Raw genomic sequence first — 20,035 nt, 5'->3', positions numbered from 1 at the left:
AACAGACAACCGAGTATTACAGACACACAGTGTTTTCCAAGCCAGTCAGCACATTAACAATCACGAGTCACACCCTGGTTTTACATACCACAGGGTAAGGCTTTGAGGTTCCCTAGCTTATCTTGATGAAACAGGAGCTGGAAGGCAGGTCTTTGGAATCCTAACCCATTCAGAATTATGATAGAATATTCTAGAAGCAACAATATGTGGAACAACTAAAAAGCAAATAACATGCAGAAAAATTAAGCAAACAACAGCACAACAAACTTGGCCAATCTGACACCCTTTATCACCCTGGTCTTAGGCCATGAAACCCCCAACTGGGTGATGGATCCAGTGCTGATCCCACAGGGCCTCTGGAATGCTCAGAGAAAGAGTTTGGTATCATTGACGAGCACTTACTCATCTAACAAACACTTGCTAAATGTATATTCTGTGTCTGGAGATGCAAAAATGAATAAAACAGCCTCTGCCCTCAAAGGGCTCAGAGTTGTCTTAATAAACCCCAGCTGTCTGAAAGGCAAGTAAACCCTATTGGACGGGTGTGGTGACTGTCAGTTGTTGGGAATATATGTGGTCCACACAATAGCGTAGCTAGGATGGGCCTTTGAAATTGGCCTGGTTAGAGCAGATTCCCTGACCATTTAAAATAAACCATCCAAGGGCACCACATCATTGCTGAAGGAGAGCCAAGCAGAGAAGATCTACCCCACAGAGCCCAGGATGACCTACTTAAAACACCAAGTTGATCGTGTCCCTTCTCTGCTTAAAGCCTTTCCCCAGGCTCCCTGTCATCTCCAGGCCCAAGCCCTGACTCGTCCATGGCGTCTGCAGGCCTGTGTGACCCAGCCCCTGGCCACCTCTCCAAGCCTCTCTGCAGCTCTCTTTCTCACACCTGTGGCTCCGGCAGCAAAGGCACTGAGGTTCCTGAAATGTGCCATGCTGAGTCCTGCCTCTGGAACCCCAGATCTTTCTTCACCTTGCTAACATCTACTCACCCTTGAAAACTCAGCTTTAGGTGGTGTCTCCTCCCTTCCTAGATGCCTAGGCAGAGTTAGGGCCCCTTCCCCTGAGATTCCCTAATAGAGTCTTCCCTTTCCTGCCCTTAACCGAATTGCCCACGTCTTGGGCAGTTTCCGTATCTTAGTTCTTGCCAGGCACGATGTTTTGGTCGTCACTGTGCACTCATTAGAGCTAACTTCAGGCTTGCTCTTCGCTAGGTACTCACTAAATGCTGCACGTGACTGATGCCATTTAACCCGCATCGTGAGTTACGTGTTTGCATCATTCTTCCTTTAAAGAAAAGGAAACCAAGGCCCAGAGAGGTCAGGGATCTTGCCGAGCTCACAAGAGAGACAAGATTTAAGCCCAGGTGGTCTGACTCCAAGCCCAAGAGCTTAAGCAATGAGTGTATGTGGAGTGAGTGAGTTGATTAGTGAGGGAAATAGGTGTGGGGAACACGGTTCTGGAAGGCTGCCTGGGGCGGGGGGTGGTTATTGGACCAGAGATCTGGGCCATGACTTGGTTGTAAGGAGTGAGGGAAGAACCCCTCTTAGGGCCTCGAGCCAAGGTGGATAAATTGTGTCAGAGAAACATCACGTCCAGCAAGCTGACCAGAACCTTGAGGACTCCACACAAAGTTGGCACAACGTCCCTGTGTGGTGGGAAATAGTCTGGACTGGCAGCACGAAGGCTGGCCTGCTCTCGGGTCCTGGCTGTGTTGCTGTGTGATCTTAACGGAGTGATCTAACCTCTCTGGGCCTCAGCTCTATCTAGAAAAGGAGCAAGTCGGATTAGAACCTTCCAAGTCTCCATCCAGCTCTGACAGTTGGCGTCTCAGAGATGGGAATGCATGAGGGAGTGAGGAGGGCGGTTTTGAGGCTCTCTTTGGGGCTGCTGCTCTGACAGATGAGATGTGGGCCCTCTTCAGGCTTAGCTGCCCGCAAACAGCCTCAGGACCACGTTCCCATGAAGCTGGGGAGATCAGCACATTTTCTCTCTAATTAGATAGTGGTAACTTATCAATTTTGAATGGGAGAAGTTTCGATGTATGATGTCCTGAATTGCTCCCTGGAGTGCTCATTAGTCACTTCCCCTGCAGCTGCCTTATTGTTTTCCAGATGCCAGCCGAGGGACCTGGCATTTCCCTTTCCCAAGAGTAGGGCACACGAGGCTGAGCTAGTGACACTGGCTTTGAGCAGAGGGGCTGACTGGGCCTGGGTGAGGGTCCGCCTGGTAAAACTACAAGGCCTTCATCGCTTACCCTTTATCCTCTGTCCCTTCCGGAGCGGCCTCCCGTTACGTTCCTCAAATTCAGATCCCTCCAGGGTTGGGCCATGACTCTGGAGAGCCACAACCGAACTCAACAAGCATTTATTAGGCACCTCGTGTGCCAGGCACCCTGGATCCGTAAACCTGAATGCTCTCTAGGCCGCGGGGAGGGAGTTACAAATGAGGTCATGTTAATCTTCATGTCCAAGTCGCCACAATTGCAGACCTCCCATCCCCTCATCATCTTTCCTAGTATTTAAGGTGCTTCATAGGGTGAAGCTTCATAAATGCTTGCAATAAGTTTGTCCATAGTCTTTATTTCTTCCTACCCTTCCTGACTCAGGACTCTGCCGGCCATCTGTCCTAGTGCTGCAGTGTCTACCATGACCTCCAGGTGGCGCTGTGTCCCCACGGTTGAGGACGGCTCGAGGACTCGGGTGTAAACCAAGGCCGCGTTTCCAAAGGTCAATTTTCTCTTCCGTTCCGGGTGGGGAACAGGCCTCAGAGGCCTGAGAGCCCAGTCAGAGGAGGATCCTGGGCTGCTGATCCCAGGGCCAGCGGGCCACAGCCCGGAAAGGGGGACAATCAGGGATTTTCTCTTGGGTTCCTTCCTATCTCTGCCCGAAGGAAGCTGGGTGCAGATGTGAAAGTTTTGAGAAGCCCAGAAAATTCTGGGAGGGGGGGGGAACAATCCCACATTTCTCCCCCGATAATTTTCCAGGCATTCACATCTTTAAATATACTAACCCAGGCTTCTTTCAACAAAAATGAGATATGCATAATGCATCACATGTTCTTAAAATACCCAGATGACTTCATACTGGTAAAGGATGCTGAAAAAAAATTGTATGGCATAGATTCTGATTCTCCCCTCCACCGGAAGCCTTTTTTTCCGCGGAGAAATCCTGCTTCTCTCAGCCTGGCCTGCCGTCCTTGCTCTGGTCTCTTCTGTGCTGTCTTTGCCTTTGGCCCCTCGTCCATGTACCCAGCTCCTCTGGCCCCTTCTCGGCTGCTTGTATGAGACACAGCTGTCAACTGCTTTCCTTGGCGGTCCTGCCTCTTGTCTGCCCTGTTTGCCTCTTGCTTTCCAGTGTGTGTTAGAGTGTCTTCCTCTGCGTGTGGATCTGTCTTCCTCCTCGAGGCTTCCTTTAGGCTCTCTGCTTCTGTGGGTGTATTTCTCACCCGTGCCTGGCACCTGCCCTCGCAGACGGGATTTCCTTCTTCCGCAGCCCCTGCTCAGCTCCGGGTCTGGCAGGGCAGGGTGGGGAGGGCCTCTGTGACCGTGCGGTGACCGCTTCTCAATTCCACTCTCCCTATTACATATGAAGTTCCTTTCCTCAGAAGAAAGGGCCCTTCTGTCCACTCCTGGCAGGCTTTGGGTGGTAAGACTCCCAGCATGGAGCTGTCCCCTGCTCTTATCTGAGTGACCCAACAGCCCCTACATCCAATCCACACAATCTCCCTTTGAGGCTGGTCTGGTTACCCCTCCCCCCCCCCCCCCCATTTTATAGCTGAGAGGAATTCTGGCTCAGAGAGGGAAGTGACTGCCTCAAAGTCACACAGGTAGGAAGGGGTGTAGCTGGGAGTGACCCCGGGTCTTCTGATTTACTCTCTTTCACTTGCTTTTCACTGGGTCCACTAGATAGATCTCTGTGCTGGGAGGCCTGGGGTCTTGGTCAGGGCTCTCTCTCCAGCCAGGCAGTTCACCTTCCTTGTTTGGGACTGACTTTTCCCTACCGTATGGTGGAAAGTGTCTCTCCTCTGCCCTGCCAACCTTACCGGTCATCATGGACATTAAATGGCGTTGCATCCATGGGATGGGAAAGTGCTTGAGTAACAGTCCATGGAGGCAGAAGGGTCCAGAGCCTTGCACAGCCCCCCAGTGGGCTCAGAAGTCAATGGCCACTTTCCTCTGCACAGGCTTGAGCTGCCACAGGTCTGACCCCAGGTTTGGGGGAGAGTCAGGGGTGAGGGCCTCTGGGCTTAAGATGTTAAAAGCCTTTTTATTGTCACAGGAGACTGGTGGGGAATGTCTTTTATAGGACCAGTCCTGCATTCTTCATCTAAGGGGCCGTAAGGGTTCAGAGATCCCCTGGAAACTGGGTCCACAATTTTCTGCTACTGGGAAAGAGAATCTATCTCTTTTATCAGATTTCCAAGGAGTCCTCAGCCTGCAAGAGGTTTGGACTCTTTAAAATTTTTTATTTTTATTTTTACACTTATTTATTTTTGATAGAGAGAGACAGAGCACAAGTGGGGGAGGGGCAGAGAGAGGAGACACAGAATCCGAAGCAGGCTCCAGGCTCCGAGTTGTCAGCACAGAGCCCGATGAGGGGCTGGAACTCACCAGCCTTGAGCTCATGACCTGAGCCAAAGTCGGATGCCTAACTGACTGAGCCACCCAGGTGCCCCAGGTTTGGACTCTTTAATCTACACCGCCTCCATATCTGTGGGTAGTAGGCCTGAGGTGCAGAGACCAGAAGAAGCTTGTCCCTGGTTTCTTGATTCTTAGATGTCCTCAGGGAGGCAGTGTTGCCCAACAGTTGGGAACTCAGCCTTGAGTCAGACCTGTTGCCTCTCCTGCGCTGTGCAGCTTTGGGCCTGCTGCTCAACTTTTCTGGCCTCAGGCCCTTACAGATGGTATAAGATAGATGACAGTCACTCCCCAACGTAATCAGGAGCGTAGAGACGTCTACAGCCATTGGCATGATCCCAGGGCAGGGTAAGCTCTTAGTAGCGATCGGGTAGTAGGAGTTTGGGATCCGGAGGTGGTGGTGACCCTTCCTGAACTTGCTGGAGTCAGCTCCTTCTTAGTCCCCTTTAGCTCAGCTCATTGCTCTGGTGAAGTCAGGGGCTCTTTGGTCAGCAGACTCTGGGGCTCTTGGGAGCTCTGGACAGGAGAAGCCCAGTGGGTGAGTAAATTATTCAGAGCGCAGCCAGACCACAGTTCCCAGCCTCCTGAGCCTCCCCCATTTGTCCACAAGGCTAAAGTTGTACCTGCCCTTGTCTGCTCCCAGGGTCGTGCGTACATGCAAAAGCACTGTGGCACCAGGCCTGTTTGCCGCCCTCTTCTCCTTTCCCAGCTGGAGAGGGACTATTGTTTTCCAGGGTGGCACAGAGCCCCAGCGTCCCCACCCACTCCTTCTGGGCTGGGGATGGTAGGCAGAGCCTGCTGTCTTAGAGTTCAGGACCCCTCCCTCCATCCCCCATGTGAAGCTGTGGGGTGATGAGGGGAGGGGAGAGCACAGTCAGGACACCGGTCATCCCCTTTCATGTTCTGGTGACATCTGTGTCCTAAACTCCTTCCAGCTGTCCTCACTGCTCCTGAAGGGCCCGTGGGACTCTTACTTTGTGGGTTGTTGGTACGATAAAAACTAAATAGGTTACACTCTGATCCTTTTATTTATTTTATCTTAAAGAAACACAGCAAACTTCCTTGTTGAGAAAGCCCTTTTATTTTCTGACTAGTTGTGCCCGGTGCAGCTCCCCTCCCCCATACAATCCTGGGTGTGCCAGGTGATACAGCGAGAAGAGCCAGAGTCCCAGGTTCCAGCAAGCCCTGTGTGGGCCCCAGTCTTCCCGTCCATAATGGGAGGAGGTTGGAAGAGGTGAACTCCAGGAGTGGCTTCACATTGAGCTGTCTAGGGCTCTGGGCATTCTTTGGAGACCCTTTAGGGAGTATGGGGGGTGCCCACAGTGTGGGTCTTGAGCCCCTAGTAACTTGCCTGTTACCTATTTTCTCCTAAGATTTTTTTTTTTTTTTTTTTTTAAGAAAGTGTCTTGGTGATTAAACAAGTAAAGAAAAGATGCTAAGAGTCTTTTGAGTTGCACCCGGGGAAGGAAGGTAACTGTCGCAAAAGTCCCCAACACACATTTGCCGACCCAGTGGAAGATGAATGAATCCTTGTCTTTGGTTCTAGGCCTACACCATTTCCAGTCAGTTCACATGCTTCTCCCTCACTGCGTGTGTCTGTGCTGTGTGCATGAAAGTGGGGAGGTGCGGGCAGAGGCCATGCCTAGCAAGGCCAGTGGGGAACTGGGGGCACTCAGGTTCTGGTGGATGAGTTGGGGGGCTGAGGGGGTGGGGGTGACATGTGATCACATCCAGCCTTGGCTCAGAGTGGTGGTCCCCTGCTGGGAGGCCACTTGGCCTCTCCGGAGGTGACCAGCTGGCCACTGGCATAGCACAGCATCCTGGCCTTCCCTGCTGACCGAAGGCTAGGGTGGGAGCCAGCCCTGGCAAGGCCATGGGACCCTGGGCCTGTGCTGTGGGCAGATGCAAGGCACCGGGGGCCAGGGTATCCAACAGCCCCACGCTTCTCCAAGTTTTGCCATCGCTCTCTGATGTGGCCGCTTGTGCCTCAGTTTCCCCATCTGGGTAGGAGAGAGGGGAAGGGAACAAAGGGAACCAACATGTGCCAAGCATCTATTTTGCACCAGGTACTGCTGGGGCTGACTTTCCTTTTCTCTATACCCCAACACTGGGGTAGGGCTCCGTGCTCAACAGGGACTTGTGAAGACCTATTACTTTAACCCTAGAATGTCTGGGCCGAAAGGGCCATGGAGATGGTCCAGTCCTGTGGTCCTCAGTTCTACAGAGTCTTAGAGTCCAGTGAAGGAGCTTTCAGATGAAGTTAGAGTGGGGGCTCCCCCACTCCACCTTTGCCTCAAGCAGTTTTTGTCTGTTTTAGATTTGGGAGAACCGGCTGATGTTCCAGCTGGAAAAAAAAAAAAAAAGCTGTGATTTTCTTCAAGTTTCTCATTTTGTGATGTGGGGGTCAGAGGTGTAGAGGAGAGAATGAGCTTAGTCAAGGCCACAGAGTCAATAGCTAAAAATGGTAACTACATTTCTCCAGGACTTACTGTGTACCAGGCATATGACGCATGTATGATTTTCTTCCCTAGAACAAGCCCGACCAAATAGGAAGAATTTTTATTATCCCCATTTGACAGATGAGGAAACTGAGGCACAATGAGGTGAAATAATCAAGGAGTTAGGAAATGCCGGAGCAGAGATTTGAACATGGTGGCCCCAGTGAAAGCTGCCCCCTTCACCCTGGGCTACTGCACTGGACTGTGTATTGCCATTCTTCCTTGCTGGGTAGCAGGGAGGGCAGCTTCCACTCTTACATGGTCCATTCCTCCATCTGGACCTGGCAAACTCAACACAGCCCTGGGCATCTGGCTCAGAGCCAGCCCCTCAGCTTTGGAGGGGAAATGGAATCCCAGGACATGTCTGTATCCCGGTCTGCTGCTTTGGGATAAAGGGATGCCCCTCTGAAGAAGGCTGGACAAAAGAGAGGATCGAGTGTGGACTTTGTAAGGGAGGCAGTTGGGAAAGGGTAGAGGTGGAGAATGTCCATGCAGTGTGGATTTGGAGACGCGGGTCAACCTTCAGGTCCCTTATCAGCGAAATGGGCTGGTCTGTCCCAGTCCTGCAGCTTCTAAAGGCCAAGGGGAGGCTCTAAGAAGGTTAGTAGTCATGGAAATGCTTTGATAACTGTCAAGTGCCTCATGCCTGGGGTGTGTGGGTGGGGGGTGAGGGGGGCGGAGTGTGTAGTTCAGGAAGGGGGTGGGTACTGAATTGGGAAGGTGCAATGCGGCCACCTTTAACCTTATTTGGAACAAGGCAAGGAAAACATAAAAACAGATGGGGTATAAAAGCCGGCTTATCTTCTTACTCTCACTTGCCGGGTGTGCAGGGATTCATCTGCCCTCCCTGTGCTGTTCTGCTTACCTCTGACTGGGGGCGGGGGCACTGTGGCAGGTGCTCAGTGTGTAAACTGCTTCGGAACACAGCAGCAAGAAAGGAAGAAGGTGAGTGCGAGACGAGCAGAGTAGCCCCAGCCCTGCATGCTAGCACCGCGGAGTATCCCTTCGAGGACCTGGAACCACAGCTGGAAGAGTGGCTTCTCCTGGCTCCATCACTAGTCTGCGACCTTGGCAAGTCACTTACCTCTTTCTGGAAACATCAGTTAGACAGGGATGCAGCGGGCTCTTCTTTCTACCTCAGAAGGTATTTACTTCGAGAAGCAAGGTCAGTAATGGATGTGAAATGCTTTGGGGGAAAAATAGAAAGCAGGGTACAAACGGTAAGAGCTTCTTGTCGTAACCTAATCATCCTGCTTGTTATGCTTTTGTTTTCTCTTCCAGCAATTGGCCTGGTGCTAACCTCAAAGGGGACACTGTGTAAAGCCTTCATGAATGGAGCCTGGGGACTGTGGAGGGAAGCAAAGGGAAAGCTGACAAGCCGTGGGATTTGGGGACAAGCCCCTGAGCCAGTTTCAGTTTCCCCCTCTGTAAATGAGGGGGTTGAACTACATCATCCCTAAGGATCCTCCCAGCTCTGACAGCTCGGAAGCGGGAATGAATGCAGTAGTGGTGTTCTTTCACACTCAGGAAGCACCAGGAGCCCGATTTCATTTTGTCTTCCTGACAGTCCTTGAGGCACAAAGGCAGCTGGCCAGCCGCGTGCCCCATTTTACAGCGGAGATTATGGAAGTTCAGAGAGAGGAGGTGGCTTGTCCAAAGTCACACAGCTAGCAAATGACGGGACTGGGATTCAAACCCAGGCCTGAATCTCTCATTCCACACCATTCGATCTGCCCCACTGTCTCTTTCCCATCGCTCAGCCCGCTTCCTCCCCTCTCTGCAAGGTGCCTGCCTCTGGGGCCCTTCTGCACCGTTGGAGGGGGGCTGGGCTAGCTCCCCTCAGGTAGTCTTTCTATCACATGTTGTGTCGCTAAAAAAAAGCACACCCCTTTCCCTCCAACCTGTCCCCCACCCAGAGTTCTAGAATTAAGGGGAGAGTGTACCTGAGGGTGCTCTTGCACTAAGGATGGGACCAGGTGCAGGGAAGCAAGTTGAGCCAGTTGAGACCTCACGGCAGGGCTGGGAGGAGAACCTAGATGCGTTCCCTAGCCCTGCCTTCAGCAGGTTGCACGACCTTGAGATGGTTGCCCCTCTCAGCGGGCAGGCCGGCTCTGCTGAGTGAAGGCGGTCTCCAGGGGGAGAGCAGGTGCTGTTGGCTCTGGGCGAGGATAACGAGCCCTCCTCATGCACCTTGCCCCCTCGGAGTTACCATCTGCTTGGCAGCTGCGCCTCCCAGTCCTCTGGGGCTGCCCCAGTCTCCCTCTCGGGACGGGTCCCGGGAGCCCGCTCCTCGGCCCAGAAGCCAGTCTCTCCCCGGGGCTCAAGGCTGTTGCTGGCAAGGAGGTCCCCCCAGGCAGAGGGCTGCAAGGCCCTGGGGCGTCCCCGGAGGAGGCAGCGGACGCCGAGAGCCCGGCATCCCGGGCGAGCCCAGCATAATGAGGCGCTCCACTCTCCCCCGGGAGGCGGGGCTGCCCCCTCCCTTCCCCCTCCCCCCTCCGCCTCCACCCCCAGGCCCCGCGGGAGCCCGAGTCCTGAGCCGCGGCCCGGGAGCAGGGCCTTCCAGGACGATCGGGGGTGGGTTGGGATGGGAGGGAGAGGGAGGGAGGGAGGGTGAGAGACCCAAAGCGCCGCGCCCGGAGCGTGTGAAGCGGGGCGCAAACGTGGTGGGGGGAGGGGGTTCCCTGGTTTGAGGCCGGCGGCGGGGAGGCGGGGGGCGGCGTCCTCGGGTCGCCCTGGCGCCCTGCGCCCTTTCGCCCCAGCGTCCGGCCTCCGGGGAGACGGGCGTCCGTCAGTCCTTCCGGGCGTGAGGTCTCGGGTCCGCTCCCCCTCCCGTCGCCGAACCCCCGCCCCCCACCCCTCGGGAGGCCGAGCGGGCGGCGGGTCCGGCGCGCACCCGCTCGGGGCCGGGTAAACACCCCGCGGGAGGGGCGCGGGGGAGGGGGGGAGGCGCCCGGAGGCCGCCGGGCCGGGGCGGGGCTCGCGGGGGGCCCCAGGGCGCGGGCGGGCCGGCGGGGGCCGGGGGCGGGGGCAGGAAGCGAGCCGCGGCCCGGGCCGGCCCGCGCGGCCCCGTGACGTCGCGCGGCTTCCAGGGATCTCTCCTCGCGGCCCCGGGTCCCCTCGTCCCCGCCCTCCTCCCGCCCTCCTCCCCGCGCCTCGCCTCCGCGCCGCGGCCGGCATTTCTCGCTCGCAGCTCGCTCGCGGGCTGGCTCCTGCGTCCCAGCCGCCTCCTCCGCGCGCTCCCACTCTCCGCCTTCCCTCTCCGACCCTCTTTCTCTCCCCGCCGGCCCGGTCCCCTCTCCTCTCCGCTCCTCCCTCGGCCGCTGCGAGCCGGACCCATCGCCGCCTCCCCTTTCTTCTCTCCCTCTCTCCCTCCCCTCGTCCGCTCCCCTCCGTCTCTCCCTCCCGGTCCCCCGGCCTCCCTCTTTCTTCTCTGTTTTTCTCGCCGTCTCCCTCCCGGTTTCTCTCTCCCCTCCCTCCCTCCGGGCATCCTCTCCCCTCCACCCCCGTGCCCTCCCTCCTCCCTCGCTCCCCTCCCCCTCCGCCCCTCGCCGCCCCGCCGCTCGCCGCTCCCCAGTCAGCCTCCCCGAAGCCGCGCCGCCGCCGCCGCCCGCACTCGCCGCAGGACCGGCCCGCCCGGCTCCCCGGGGTGCGCCCTCCTCGGCCCCGCGCCCCGCGGGCTCGCCGGGACACCCTCCCCTCCGGCTCCCGGCCCCGCCCGGCCCCCGCCCAGCGCCCGAGCGCGCCGAGGATGTGAGTCCTGCTCGCCTTTGCCGGAGCAGCAGCCACTCGCGCGCCGAGCCGGAGCGCAGCGCAGCGCCGGGCGCTCGCCGGGTCGCTCGGGCGGGCGGCGCGCTCTCGCCCAGCGGTGCCCCCCGGCCGCTCGCCGGCGCCACCGCCGCCGCCGCAGCCCGCGGGCCGTCCCCGGCCGGCCGCCCCCGGCCCCAGCGCCGCTGACCCTGTCCGCCGCGGGCGGGGACGCGGGCGGAGGAGGCGCCGCCGCGGAGCCCCCGGACGCGACCATGTCGGAGGTGCTGCCCTACGGCGACGAGAAGCTGAACCCCTACGGCGACGGCGGCGACGTGGGCCAGATCTTCTCCTGCCGCCTGCAGGACACCAACAACTTCTTTGGCGCCGGGCAGAACAAGCGGCCGCCCAAGCTGGGCCAGATCGGCCGGAGCAAGCGGGGTGAGTTCGCTGCCCCCGCCCCGGACGCCCCCTTTCTCGGGCGCCGAGGCCTGGCCGAGGTTTGTGGGGGCTCTTCAGCACCTGGGAGCCGGTTCCGACCGAATGGAATCCCGTCGCGCGGAACTGGGGGGGATCCCGCACTGCAGGTCGGGCACCGGCTGGCCGCGGAAACCCCTCCCCCTCAGCCTGATTCCCGCTGGGGTCACCTAGGGGGCGTGGCGGCTTCTAGCGGCCGCGGGGGCTGGAAGGTTATTCCCGGGTCCCCACCCGCGCCAAAGTTTGCTTTGCGATTTCTACCCCCTCCCCTTTTGCGCAGTGTAGTCGCAGCTGCACTCGCTCTGCAACCCGGGGCGGGGGGTCCCAGGGCTCCCCAAGGGACGGCGTGGAGAACTGCGGGGCGGGACCCCACTCCCGCCGGGGAAGGCGAGGGGCTTTCGGAGCGCCTGGGCTTCTCATTGTTACTTAGCAGTGGGGGAGGGGCGGTTGAGCCCGGGCGCTCGGCGCGGGAGCTGGAAAAGCCCCGGGGGACTGGGACTCAGAGAGGCTGGGAGAGGAGCTCCGGAGGCGCGGGGACGAGGAGGGGGACCGACAGCTGCCGGGAGAGACTGAGACGCAGAGATGGGGGGGGGGGGAGGAGACGGGTGGTGGCTTGGGGGGGGGGGGAGACCGAGAGGGGCAGAGACCGAGACAAAGCTCCGGAGAGGGAGCCAGAGCGGGAGAGACCGCGAGCAGGGGACACCAGTCTGGGGAGGACAGGAAAGCAGCTGAAACAATGAGGGCGACCGACACCCCAGATGGAGAGAGACTCAGAGACCCCGACAGGTGACGGCCACGCCGAGAGACTGATGGCGGGACTGAGGAAGGCGAGGCTAGGTAGAGATGGTGAGCGAGGCGGCGGGGCCGGCGGGAGGCCGGCCTCGCGGGGAGGCTCCGACCTCCGCGGAGGGGGCGCGCAGGAGGGGCCGCCCGCCCTGGCGAGGCCAGACCCCTGACCCGCCGCGCGCTGTGGTCCTCGGAGTCCTCCCTTGCACCCCGCACCCAGAACCTTGGCCCCCCGCGCCGCGCTCGGGGCACCCCCGAGGGTCCTTGAGCCGGAGACCTGGGCTCCTCCTCCCCACCCTCTCCAGCCCCGGAGCCTTTTTTTTTTCTAAATAAACGCGCCCGGGGAGAGGTGAGGTGGGGTGAGGACGCGCGGCCAGAGCGCGTTTCGGCCGCGGCCCGGCCTGCGGGATTTGCGCCCTCTCTGCTGCCTTTTCTCAGAACGCTGCCGGGACGCAGCGAGCGGCTGGGGGGAGTGGTTCGGAGGGAAGCAGCACAGGGTCCCCGGGCCTAGGCCGAGGAGGATGGGGCTGTGTTAGCGCTGGAGCAGCGCCCCCTCCTTCGCCCTCCCGCATTTCCCCGTCCCCAGGAGCCATGGGAAACGTCGGAGACCACCCCCACCCCCGCCCCCCGCGAGGCCCAAGCGCGCTCACGTCTCCTTTTCTCCCCTTTTTTTGCAGTTGTTATTGAAGATGATAGGATTGATGACGTGCTGAAAAATATGACAGACAAGGCACCTCCTGGTGTCTAACCCCCCCCCCCCCAAAGACAATGAGTTAAAGGGAGAGAATAAGAACGGCGGTAACAGTCATTGGCAAAACGCATGAAAAGAGAAAGCACTTTGAAATTTATTACTAGCTTGCTACCCACGATGAAATCAACAACCTGTATCTCGCGTCAGGCCGGGAGACAGATGAGGCGGGAGAAGGAGGAGGAGGAGGAGAAGGCTCTGGGCTCCTCAGCAAAAACAAAAATTAAAAAAAAAAAATTAAAAATTTAAAAATCACTCTATACACACATATAAAGAAATAAAAAAGACGTCTCAGTTGCAGCTACCTGTCAAAAGTAATATCTATTTCTTTTTATATGCAGTGAATATTGCACAATTATAGATCTGGATTTTGAGCCACTTAAATAATGAAGCGGCAACACCGGGTGTTTTGAATGTTGGCATTGTTCGCTGATTTGGCTGTTCCCAATGTTTACATTATTTAATCTTGCAAAAATGGTTCTGTGCACTTGGATGTGAAATGCTGTCCAGTTTTCTTTTTTTACGTTGTTCTCCTTGGATGTACAAGAAAAAAATCAGCAAATGATCTCTATAGATATTGTTTTATTTTTGGTCATCTTTTGAAGTTACCAGGAATGTGTTTAAAACAAGAAGAGAACTTTTCTAAGGAATGATACCTAGACTGAATCCTTGTCTTACTTTAAAATGACTTGTAAAGCTTGTGTTTCTCTGTTGCTGCAAGCTATTTGCCCAAGTTAATGCAAATGGACACATTTTATATGTCAGGAAAAAAAAAAAAACACACAAAAACAAAGAAAAAAAAATGCTTGAGCTTTTTCTAACCTCTTCCTGCAGTCTGTTGTGTGAGCAGCCTGTTTTTTCTCTCTAATATTGTGTCAGTTTATTCTCTTCGATGGGCTGTAAAAAAAAATGTAATCACAAGAGTGCCAAATATCTTGAAATGCCAAAAGGCATTTTGGTTTCTTTCTTTTTCCCTGTGCTCTGAGTCCACGTTAAGGAATGCTTGGAGAGTCTTTTCTGTTATTTATAGGGGTTCTCTTAAGGCACACCAGCTGCCTGTTTTGCATGGTATTTGCAAAAACGCCTCTTGCGTGAGGAAATCTTTTACCACTTTTTGTTTGCAACTTTGGACCTCAAGAGGTTTCTTCCCTGCCCTGTTCCCTCTTTTCTTAACTCGATATTCTGGATGTTGCACCTTTAACCAGCACACAGGGCTATTTCTCCAATGTACAATAAAAGAACTGTTCCTGTGTCTCACTCCTCTCTTGTCTCTGCTTTGGTCGGGAGGGGTGGGGGAGATTTGCTTTCTGTCTGCCGGCTGCAGACAAGGAGGGAATGGTAGCTTTGGTCGGCGAGGCGGTGTGGAGGACAGTGTGGGTTGGGCGCAGATGGCAGGAAAGACAGTGCACTGGCAGGGCCGTCGCCCAAGGGAGAGCTTATTCCATTTGGATTTGCATTGGTCTTCCTGCTTCCTGAGGTTTCTGCCATCCCTTGTGGGGTGTGCAGAGAACGAGGTCCTGTGAGTTGGGAGGCCGTCAGTCTTGTTTAAAAGCAATGTTTAGAGGCTGGCGGGCTTGGATGAAAATCCCAATTCCTTACACTTCCCAGCTGTATGGACTTGAGCAAGTCTTCTCGCTTCCTGAAGCCTGTTTCCAAGTCTGTGGGGTGGGGATAATGCAGGGCCTGCCTCATAAGGTTGTGGGAGGGACGTTGGTAGCACTCCGGGTCGGGCCACTGTGTGCCCATATAATGCTTCACCAAAGGGCCACTTGTCCTCAGAAGCTGGGTTGAGGAGGGACTACATACCTTTGACTTCACTGCAGAGTTCACAGGGCACCATATGAGGGATGAGCCCCAACTTCAGAGGCCCACAGCCTGGTAGGTCTCCAGCTTCCCCGAGTCACCACTTGAGAAAAAGCTCATGATGAAAAAAAAATCTCAATCCCTTGTCGGGCTCTGGAGCAGTTAATGGTGGTAGAGCGGGGCCCTGTGGGAGGAAAGGTTGGGAGAAGGATTTTGGCTGAAGAAAGGCCTGGAGAGGTTTTTCTCCTGGGCTGTTCTGCATCCAGGAGCCTCAGTGCCGGGAGCTTTTAATGTGTTTGTTGTAAAACTGTCAGCCAGGGAGTCACAACACAGCTCACAGTGACAGGAGCCTGATTGTGACTCAGACATCAGGTAAGACAGGCCCCAGGGTGGTGGCGGTGGGGGGAAAGGAGGGCTCTGGAGGGCCTGTGGGGGAGGGAGTGAGGTCTCATCCCCCTTCCCAGGCAGTGTGGGCCTTGAGCCTCAGGAGGGCCCAACAGAGCTGGACAGCCCATCAGTCACTGGTAGGAACAGTGGGCGAGCCGGGGCTGGTGGCACCAGCACGATGATCGGGGGTGCTAGCTTGATTTTCCCAGGCGCACAACCCTGGTCCTGAACGTGGCTCTCCCTGTTCCCAACCCCGGAGAGTCCCAGCGTTTTGGAGCTGATGGGCCTTTAGGTAGCACAGAGCCCGCCTCTCTTTTCCCCTGTGCTTTTCCCATCAGACGGTCGAGTGGCGCTGCACCAGGAGTTAGGGGCAGGGCCCACTTTTTCCGTTCGGCCTCCATCTGCCAGGAGGGGCAGGGGCCCTATGAAAAGATTCATCCCGAAGGCACGTCTCTGTCCATACCAGGAGTAACTGCCGCTTCCCTGATCAAAGCACTGGGCAATTACATTGCTTCCCTTCTATTCTGTCACGGAATCAGCCCAGAAACCCTGGAAACCCACAGCGATGAACTCTCTGGTAGGTGAAGAAATCGATGGCCCAGAGGGGCTAAAAGGACCACAGAACAACTACATTCATTGAGCTTCTACTGCATGCCAGGCTCACAATAGCCCTAGGAAGCAGGTGTTAATCTCACCTTGACTGTACAGGAGAAAAGGGGCTCAGAGATGTTCACTACCTTGCACAGGGTCACTCAGCTAGTAAGTAGGCTAGGCAGGAGTAGAACCCAGAGCCCATACACTCCGGGACGGGGATGCACAATGGTCTGGCCCCAGACCCAGGCTCCGTCCCAGCTGCAGCCGTGGTCCTTCAGCCTTAAGGATCCTTGTGTTGGTTCACTGTTTTGAGGTTATGTTCTCTGCTATTCTGCACAACAGACGACTGCGGAAGGGGTCAGAAGGGAGGCAGGGCTTGGATGTGTCAGCAAAGGCCCGGAGCTGCCCTCTTCTGGGAAGGGGTGGGGGAGCCCGGGAGTCCTCGGCCAAGGCTCTGGGTCCATTGTAATAAGTGATGTATTAAAATGTTCTTGCTGGAGGCCACCCCGTCAGCCAAGGCAGGATCCTCTGCCCGGGGAAGACAGAGTCTGTCTTTCCCGAGGACTCCATTCAATAAAAGGGAATATAAATCTTTTAAATATACTCTAACATGGGGGTAAACATTTGTTGAGAAGGCACTTTGGGGACTGGGCAGCTATCAAATTATACCAAGTGCAGAATATGTTTGAAGTATCCGGTTAGGTGGCAATAAATACGGAAAAGGCCATTGCAAGTCCAAGGTGGGGAAGGTGTCTCTAAGCCTCCACGCATCGATCCAGCAGCCAGGACTGCATTATTCAAACTTCACTAATTGAATGCTTGTAATAAGCGTCCATCTCCCTGGATTCTGCTTCCGTGGCCAGTCCAGGCTGACGGCCCGGAGGAATACCAAGAAGTACCTCTAAGGGGGAAATTGGCAAATTGAGTTTTAAAAAAAAGAGGCTCGAACACTGCCGCCGTCTGGGGGCCACAGATGAAGAGGTGAGCACAGGGGGCCTCTTCGGACAGCAGGGAGCAGATCCTGGGCCCAGTGGAAGGGGAAGGTATTATTAAGGTGGCTGGTGTTGGAGCAAAGGGCCAGGATTTGGGTCTTGCCTGGCTTGGATTTGAAACCTCTCCCCTATACTTCCTAGTTGTCATGTGGGGCCAGTTTGTCAAGCTTTTCTGTGAAATGGGGGTGATGGTAATGCCTACCAACAGAGGATTAAATGGGAACCCCTCCCTCTCCCCCACATAGAGCCTGGTGCCTAATAAATGGTAGTCGTCAACACGAATGCCTATGAAGTGCCTACTGTGTGCCAGGTAACGGACTTTCAAAACCTAGCAAACAGATCTTGTTGCCTGAAGTGTCTTTGTAGAAGTGCCCTTTGGGGGTACCGAGGGGGCAGTGGAGGCACCACTGTGGGGTTGGGGAGCGGCGGGATGGGGAGCAGTTTGGAAGAGTCTGCCTGCCTATTATCTATCAGCTCCTCAAAACCCCCAATACATGCAATCGTAAGTAAATCTGAATGCTTGTTCTCCAAAGGCCGTGTTAAGAGAAGTCTCTTACCCACTTCTAACCAGATTGCCTGAAGCCATTCTCGGGATGGGAGCTAGCAGGTGCTGACTTCTTGCCCTGGGAAGGGAAGAACATGGCTCTCTGCTTGGATCTTCTCCTCCGATGAGTCCTCCAGTTTCATTCATTTGACAAATATGAACTGGCACCCGCTATGGACCGGACACTGAGAATACAATAGTGAGGAAATGGGAGTTATCCTTGGGCTTGAAAATGACAGCTCCAAGGAAATGAGGTTGGGCCGGGGTACCATCAAAGTCAGCAGCTCAGACCCTTAGTACAGGCAAAAAGAGGGAGCCAAGGAGAACTGGGTCTTGGGGGTTGCCTGAAACCCAAACATGGGGCCCCCTTTTTAAAAAAAATAAACTTAAAAAAATTTTTTTTAATCTTTATTTATTTTTGAGAGAGAGACAGCATGTGAGCAGGGGAGGAGCAGAGAGAGAGAGAGGGAGACACAGAATCGGAAGCAGGCTCCAGGCTCCAGGCTCTGAGCTGTCGGCCCAGAGCCCGATGCGGGGCTCGAACTCACGAACTGTGAGATCATGACCTGAGCCGAAGTCGGTTGCTTAACCGACTGAGCCACAGAGGCGCCCCTAAAAAATAAACTTTTACTTGAGAATAGTTTTAGATTCACAGAAAAGTGGTGAACAGAGTTGTCAGTACCCCTGACCTACTTTCTCCCATTGTTAATATCTGACATTACTGTGGTACATTTCTGGGAGCTAAGGAACCAACACTGGTATTTCACCATTAATTAAACTCCGTAATTCATTCAGATTTCATTGACTGTGTACCTAACATCCCTTTTGTTTTCCAGGACCCCATCCAGGACATTACATTTAGTCTTCGTGTCCCCTTAAACTCCGTGATAATTTCTCAGACTCTCCTTGTTTTTGATGGAGTACTGGTTAGGTATTTTGTAGACTGCCCCTCAACTGGGGGTTTTGTTGGATGTTTTTCTCATGGTTCAGCTGGGGTTATGGGGTTGGGGAGGAAGATCCTGGAGATAAAGTGCCCTTCTCATCACATCATATTAAGAGTACATGCTATCAACATGACTTAATCACCGTTGATATTGACCTTGATCACTTGACTGAGCTGGCATTTGTTAGGTTTCTCCACTGCAAAGTTACTCTCCCACCTCCTTTCCATACTGTCCTCTCTGGAAGGAAATCATCATGTGTAGCCCACTCAAGGTGTGGGGAGTAATTTGGTATGGAGTATCTCCATAAATTACTCGGGATTCTTCTGCCCAGGTCACGTGAATGACCCAGTTTTCAGCCGTTCAACGTTGCCCCTGTGTTGGGCAAGCCCACTGTGGTTTAGATGTAATCACGGATTCCAGGCAAACCGGGGGAAAAACAAAAATGCCCACAAGGCCCAAGGTGCTGCCTGATGACCGATAGATGGAGCCTTACCAAAAAAACAGATTTAAAAAAAAAACAAAAACCAACAATCTTAATAAAAGCAACTTCCTGTGGAGGGGAACTGTCACCCTGGTTAGAAACTGTGCAGAATTTTCTCTTGGAAGCCTCAGGCAGCTGCTCTGGTTTATAGAATCTGCCTATTGGAGGGAAGCAGAAGGGGAAAAAAATGTTGTCATTATTCCAGCAACAGAGATTCTCTCAAACCATATGCAAAAATAAATCCGAGGACCGGGCTGTATCCGGGGAAACCTGGCAGCTGGGCTGGAGCTTGTGGGGTGGCCCCTAGGGACAGAGAGACTGTGTCTATGGGCCCCAGCCTGTTCTCCAGCAGAACCCAAAGCCCCAGAGAGATAGCCCCACCTCGGTCCCCCCCCCCCCCCCCCCCCCCACCATTCTGTGAGGAGGATTTGGTTTTTCTTGTTACCTCTCACATTGGAGGGTTTGTCCTTAACCCGGGGCTGTGCACACCCAGGGGCCTGGAGGAAGGGCCTTGACCCAGAAACAGCTGTTTGAGGACAAAGGGTCACCAGAGGGAAAGGGAGGTCTGGGAGGACGGGCTGAAGGGAGGAGAAGGATCTGGGAAGTGTGCCATGGGAAATCCTAACAGAGTGGCAATGGGGGCTGGGCAGATGGGGGACAGACAGGGATGGCAGGAAGTTGTCAGGGCAAGGGGTGTTCCATAAGGCAGAGAGCTGAATGGCTAAGGTCATAAGGGGCTTGGTCTGGGAGGGTGTTTGGGCAGTGGAAATGAACTAAATCTGCATTCGCTTAAGGACTCCTCTGCTAGGGATGGGGGTGGGGTGGAATGGGTACTGTGCTTGGCACGGGGGTGACAGAGCTGGCCAACATGAGGCTTCCTGTCGCCTTCTGGGACCTCACTGTCTGGCCAACAACCCTTTGATAATAGTGTAGCTTCAGGATGTTGGGAAAGGGGGGGTGGTCCCACAGGAAACTTAGGAAACTCTTGGGGAACCCCAAAAGTATGCTGCCAGCATTGGCGGTAGGTGTCTTAGAAAGGACTGACAATTTCATTCCAATCCTGAATGTGCCAATACCGTGCTGGCATGTGTGACCCTGACCCCTGACCGTTCACAGGTATTTTGCCCCTCTGGGGCTCCATTTCCCAATGTGGAAATACTATTTATGAGGCGCTCACCGGTAACTGTTCTACACTCTTTGCATTTATATCGCTTAATTTTCACAACCCAAGGAGGTAGTTACTATTATCCCCATTTTACAGCTAAGGGAAACCGAGGCACAGAGCCGGGGAATCTTCTGCCTGTGGTAGCCCAGCTGGAAAGTCGTGAAGCTGCGACTGAAACCTCCAGGCGACAGGTGGACGCTGACCCCCAGAGTCCCTGGTTTCGCCTC

General features: G+C 55.1%; 1 protein-coding gene and 2 long non-coding RNA genes across 4 annotated transcripts; 2 read left to right on the top strand and 1 right to left on the bottom strand.

The window, feature by feature from the left end:
- Positions 1 to 6,043: 6,043 nt before the first annotated feature.
- On the bottom strand, positions 6,044 to 9,828 carry LOC123597314. The gene is made up of 2 exons (XR_006712072.1): positions 9,087 to 9,828; positions 6,044 to 8,329 (listed from the first exon to the last, which is right to left on the bottom strand). It is a non-coding gene; the product is annotated as an uncharacterized LOC123597314 (long non-coding RNA).
- Positions 9,829 to 11,041: 1,213 nt separating this feature from the next.
- CAMK2N1 (calcium/calmodulin dependent protein kinase II inhibitor 1) lies at positions 11,042 to 14,155 on the top strand. The gene is made up of 2 exons (XM_045475919.1): positions 11,042 to 11,328; positions 12,828 to 14,155. The coding sequence occupies exons 1-2, from the start codon at positions 11,163 to 11,165 to the stop codon at positions 12,896 to 12,898; spliced, it is 237 nt and encodes a 78-aa protein (XP_045331875.1). The 5' UTR covers positions 11,042 to 11,162; the 3' UTR covers positions 12,899 to 14,155.
- Positions 14,156 to 15,119: 964 nt separating this feature from the next.
- Positions 15,120 to 17,679, top strand: LOC123599940. 2 transcript variants are annotated; one of them, XR_006713369.1, is made up of 3 exons: positions 15,120 to 15,225; positions 15,427 to 15,665; positions 17,246 to 17,679. It is a non-coding gene; the product is annotated as an uncharacterized LOC123599940 (long non-coding RNA). The 2 variants fall into 2 exon arrangements; XR_006713370.1 differs by having other exon boundaries at positions 17,208 to 17,679.
- Positions 17,680 to 20,035: the final 2,356 nt, after the last annotated feature.

The sequence above is a fragment of the Leopardus geoffroyi genome, chromosome C1 (assembly GCF_018350155.1).
Source record: "Leopardus geoffroyi isolate Oge1 chromosome C1, O.geoffroyi_Oge1_pat1.0, whole genome shotgun sequence".
NCBI classification, from domain to species: domain Eukaryota; kingdom Metazoa; phylum Chordata; class Mammalia; order Carnivora; family Felidae; genus Leopardus; species Leopardus geoffroyi.
This window is presented reverse-complemented; position numbering and strand designations above follow the sequence as displayed.